The sequence below is a fragment of the Stegastes partitus genome, unplaced genomic scaffold (assembly GCF_000690725.1).
Source record: "Stegastes partitus isolate 25-593 unplaced genomic scaffold, Stegastes_partitus-1.0.2 Scaffold2653, whole genome shotgun sequence".
Lineage (NCBI taxonomy): Eukaryota > Metazoa > Chordata > Actinopteri > Pomacentridae > Stegastes > Stegastes partitus.
Window position 1 is genome coordinate 27,784 of NW_007580384.1, and position 5,442 is coordinate 33,225.

The 5,442-nt window shown below is 42.6% G+C and overlaps 1 protein-coding gene across 1 annotated transcript in view; it reads left to right on the top strand.

Annotated features, from left to right (window-relative positions):
• Positions 1 to 4,244, top strand: part of LOC103375533 (uncharacterized) — a 13,832-nt gene extending 9,588 nt beyond the window's left edge. Inside the window, exons 3-4 of the mRNA XM_008305838.1 lie at positions 359 to 447; positions 1,470 to 4,244. Coding sequence (XP_008304060.1) covers positions 359 to 447; positions 1,470 to 4,244 — 2,864 coding nt within the window. The remainder of the gene's footprint in view (positions 1 to 358; positions 448 to 1,469) is intronic.
• Positions 4,245 to 5,442: the final 1,198 nt, after the last annotated feature.

The following is a 5,442-nucleotide window of genomic DNA, read 5'->3' on the forward strand; positions in this document are numbered from 1 at the left end:
CAAGCCATGAATAAAAACAATAATTGTGGGCAGGTAAACTAAATATAACAAACACAGCAAAGAGTCCAATGCAAGATGAACTGAAATAAATGACTCAATCAAAAATGAAATCCACTGCAAATGAAGGCAAATAAACCCAGTCCAAAAATTACTGTAATTGTCCATATAGTAACTGATGACAGAGATACCCAAGCTGTAACTTCCCTAACTGATTGGATAAAAAAAATAAATAAAACAATTTGGCCGCAGCAGGTTAACTGGTAATATCATGTCCAGTATGTGTTATAGCGTAAAGTAGAGGGGAACTTATCTGAAGGAAGTGTGGAACGCATCCCCACCCTTCCACTTCTGCCCGAAGCTTCCCTCTTGCACCGTGTGTCTCCGTTGCCTCTCTGCCACGTGGCGACCTGTTCCACCGGCCAGCAGCAGCTCCTTCAGTCCAGGCAGGTCGGTCCGCACGTCCTCTGTCTGCGTCGCTCCTCTCGCGCTGTCCGCCGCACTTACGACAAGGTGCCTCGTGCTGTCACAGCCGTCTGACCAGCGCTTCTCCACAGTGGTTATCCCGTGCGTCCACTGCCATCAGCTCAGCTGCTCTCTCCCCTGCTTCATGCCCCTCTGCCGTCACCTAAAGAGCACGAGGAAAGCAGCGCCCCCAACTACCCATACCTGTGACCTAATCACACACACGTGCTGCGCATCCTGAGAAAGTGTGTTAATTAGTTGCAGACAGGCGCACACGCACGCACACACACACACACACACACACACACACACACACACTACACTTGTCACCCTGTGACACCTTATAACAGTCTGTATATTCACAGGGTTGACTTCCATGAAAGAAAGTAAAACTTCATGCAGCTGTAAGTAAATCAAGGCTGATATTTTTACTGTTTTGTAAATCACTGGTTGCAGCTGTATAGATGAAAGCTGGAGACAACACACCAAAACTTACTTTTACATTTTCTCTTGAGCAAAAGTTGCAAATGTTTCAAAGACAGTCAATGACCTAAATGTTCATATTTGTATTGACTTATTTAACAGATTGTCACTATTAAATCTAACCAGCAGAATTATATTCTGTATATTCTCATGTCTTACAGATATAGTTATATTCTCATATCAAATATCTATAAATATCTCATCATTTGAAGTGGCTGACAAAAAAGACAAAAGTGTTTGTAGGGGAATTTGAAAGTAAGTTGGCGCCCCAGTGGACACAAGGGAGAGCATTTAAACAGTCTGAAGGTCTCTGAGGTAACTTTGTGAACTAACAGTAATTACAGTTAATTTATCAGTGTCTGATGATGACAAGTTGACAACAGCTGCACAGTGTGAGTAGAACCTCACAAGCTGTCAACACTGATCCTGACTTCTACTTTCTATCAGATCTTTAAAAAATGATTTAACACTGATTCCTATAAATTAACATATGATGGAATGTAATGAAAACACTCTGAATACAGTTTTTTTTATTCATATTTGTTTACGTTTTTATTCCAGCACATGGACTCAGGATCGTGTTGTTTGGAAAAAATGACAACAAAAAGGCAGCACTGGGAAACATCATCGTAAGGAGGACAGAGTTTTCTGTTCCAAAACTCTCTGGAGGAAAACGGTGTGAAGCTGCTCGTGGAACGTGGAACATGAAACCTTTAACAGTAGTGAAAACTCCAGACGTCTTCAGTCTGTCTGTGGAAACAGTTATAGAAGAGATGAAGAGATGTGTGGATCTCTGTCCTCCTGGACCAAATGTTCTGCTGCTGTTAGTGACACCTTCAGATTTCACTGAAGGCAACAGAGAAACTCTGAAGCTCATCCTGAGTCTGTTTGGTGAAGACGCCTTCAAACACTCCATGGTCGTCATGACGCATGACAGTGAAATAAAACCCCCCGTTAATGAACTCCTGAGAGACTGTGGAGGAAGACGCTACAACATGTCTGAAGATAACTTTGGATCATTGATGAAGAAGATTGAGAACATTGTGCAAGAAAACAAAGGAACCTTCATCACCTTCGCTGAAGAGACAAGAAGACCAAAGTCTGAACCCATCAAACCTCCTCTGAACCTGGTCCTGTGTGGTAGAAGAGGAGCTGGGAAGACTTCAGTAATCAACGCTATTCTGGGACCAACAAGGTCTGGTCCACCTGCCGACTCATCAGAGTGTGTTAAAGCCCAGGGAGAGGTGTGTGGACGTCGGGTTTCCCTGCTGGAGCTGCCTGCCTTGTATGGAAAACCTCAGGAGGCAGTGATGGAGGAATCCTTCAGGTGTATCTCCCTCTGTGATCCTGAGGGCGTCCATGCCTTCATCCTGGTCCTACCTGTGGGTCCCCTCACTGATGAAGACAAGGCAGAGTTACAGACCATCCAGAACACATTCAGCTCTAAAGTCACAGACTTCTCCCTCATTCTGTTCACTGTGGAGTCAGATCCTACAGCTCCAGCTGTTGTTGACTTTATAAGACAGAACAGAGACATCCAGGAGCTCTGTCAGAGCTGTGGAGGAAGATCTGTTGTTGTCAACATGAAGGACAAGCAGCAGATCCCAGAGCTGCTGGATCAAGTGGACCAGATGTCAGATGAAGGATCCAGATGTTTCACTAAGGACATGTTCACTGAGGCTCAGATGAAGAAGGTTTTACAGCTTAAAGCAGAACAGCACTATCTAAAACGCAGCAAGGCGTTGGCTGATGATGAAAATCTGAGCAGAAAGACTCTCAGGATGGTGCTGATGGGAAAAACTGGCAGCGGGAAGAGCTCGACTGGAAACACCATTTTGGGCAACGAACTATTTTTATCCAAAGCCAGTCAGAGATCGGTGACCAAACGCTGCCAGAAAGCAGCAGGACAGATCGATGGCTTGTCTGTCTCTGTGGTCGACACTCCCGGTTTGTTCGACACGACTCTGTCTGCTGAGGAGGTTAAAGAGGAGCTGGTGAACTGCATCACCATGTTGTCTCCTGGACCTCACGTGTTCCTACTGGTGCTGCAGATCGGCCGATTCACAGAGGAGGAAAAAGAGGCGGTGAAAATGATCAAGAAGATTTTCGGCCAGAAGTCAAAAAACTTCATCATTGTTACGTTCACAAGAGGAGATGATCTGAAAGGTCGATCGATTGAAAGTTACATAGACGAAGACTGTGGTGACTTTGTAAAACATCTGATCGCTGACTGTGGAGGAAGATACCATGTCTTCAACAACAACGATCCAACAAACCGCACACAAGTCACAGAGCTGCGGACCAAGATCGAGACCATGGTGAAGAAAAATGGAGGCAGTTTCTACACTACAGAGATGTTCCAAGAGGCTGAAGCAGCGATACGACAGTCAGTGGAGACGATGCTGAAGGAGAAGGAAGAGGAGATGAAGAGAAAGATGGAGGAGATGGAAAGAAAACATGAGGAAGAAATGCAAAAAGTAGAAAGAGAAATGAGAGCAGAGATATCCAGAATTGAATCAGAGAAAGAACTGAGAGAAAAACAACTCAAGGAGAAGGAGGACTACATCAACAATGAGCAGAAGAAGAGAGAGAGAGAACAGACAACCAGAGAAGAGGAAGACAGAAAGAGGAAACACCAGGAACAAATTCAACGACAGGAGTGGAAACAAAAGCTTCAAGCTCTGGAGAAGCAAATATCAGAATCTGAGTCAACGGACGAGCTCATCAGAGAGCTGAAATACAACAGAGAAGAACTGCGAAGACAGAGAGAAGCCTGGGAGATGGAGAGAGAAGGATGGTGGGAACAACGGTTACAAGAAAATATACAGAGACAAGAGATGGAACAAATGAGAATTCAGAAGCTCATAGAAGAATTTCAACAGGAAAGAGATGCATATCGAAGAAAAATAAAAGACGACTGCATCAGAGTGGAATCTGAGGAAAGAAAGAGGAGAGCTTTAGAGAGACAACACAAGTTAGAAATGGAGGAAATGAAACAGAAATACGAGGACAAGGCCAGAAATCAAGCTGAAGAAGTCAATGACTTCAGACAGAAATACACCAGAGACTTTGAAACTCTGATAGAAAAATATGATGAGGAGCTAAAGGATCTGAGACAAACCTACCAGGTATTAATGAAAGAGAAAGAGCAACACAAAGATGAGTTCACTCTTCTACACAAACTCTCCAGCCACAAAGAAGAAAGGCTCACACAAGAACTGAAGGACCTGCAGAAGAAGCATAAAGAAGACATGAAAAAACTAAAGCAGAAACACCAAGACCAGTGCATCATTGCCTGATCACTTTAAACTGTCCTTCACACTGCTGTGATTCTGGTGGAAGAACCTCCAGCTGCACTGCTTCCAGGGTTTCATGATGGATGAAAGACACTGAGTCAGATCTCTGCAGAAACGCCAGCCACTAAAGAACTTCCATGTATCTGCTCCTTTAGTCTTTTCATGGGAGTGCAGTGGACAAACTCATATAATGATTTATTTATTGATAGAAATGAGGATACAGATAGTGTACATCTGCTCTGTAATTAACATTTTTCATCAATATAGAACAAAATAAAGAAATAAAGGAAAAATAAAACTAAAATAAAATGACAATGTAGAGAAGACAGAAGAAAAAAGAAATAAAAGATTCAAAGGCAAAGAGATATTCCATTCATTGTCTGTCTTCCCTTAAAATGCTAATAATGACAACATAGAAGGACAAACAACCCCCCACCCCCCTGAACCCCCTATAGTTAGTGTGATTCTTTGCTCTTAGAATGATATTAACCCATAATAACCGCTATATTAATAATGTACACATATGTTTAAATATAAAAGAAAAGGAATGAAAAAACAATAAAATAAAATTAAGTCCAGTTGCGAGTAATATAGTTGGTGAATGTTAACCATGACATTTGAGAAGAGGTAAAGCATCTATGAAGGCTCCCCATATCTTCCTAAACGTTGTGGGCCTTTTTCTGACATTATAGAGGATCTTCTCCGGAGTACAGTATGATGTTAATTCATTGATCCAGTGCCTCTGTGAGGGAGGGAGAGCAGATTTCCAGTTGACTAAAATACACATTTTTCCAGCGGTACTAGCAAGTAAAATGAAATGTCGGGTAAAGTTATTTATTTTCAATGTATTCAAATCTCCCAGAATCCAAACTGTAGGATCTAGTGGAATATTATATTGCGTAACATCTGAGGTAGTTTTAACAATGTATTTCCAAAACTCTGCAATCATTGGACAATGCCACATCATATGCAAAAGGTCTCCATTTGTAACCTTGCATTTCTGGCATACAGGTGACATAGTATTGTTAAATGTGTGCAGCTTGACAGGTGTATAGTATGTTCTGTGCAAGATGTTGAGTAAGGGATAATGCCCGACGAGGTGTCCATTATCAGAAATTAATGGACGACGCGGAGGCGTGAACCGTCCGACGCGAAGCGGAGGACGGTTGCTTCCGCGAAGTCCATTAATTTCTGATAATGG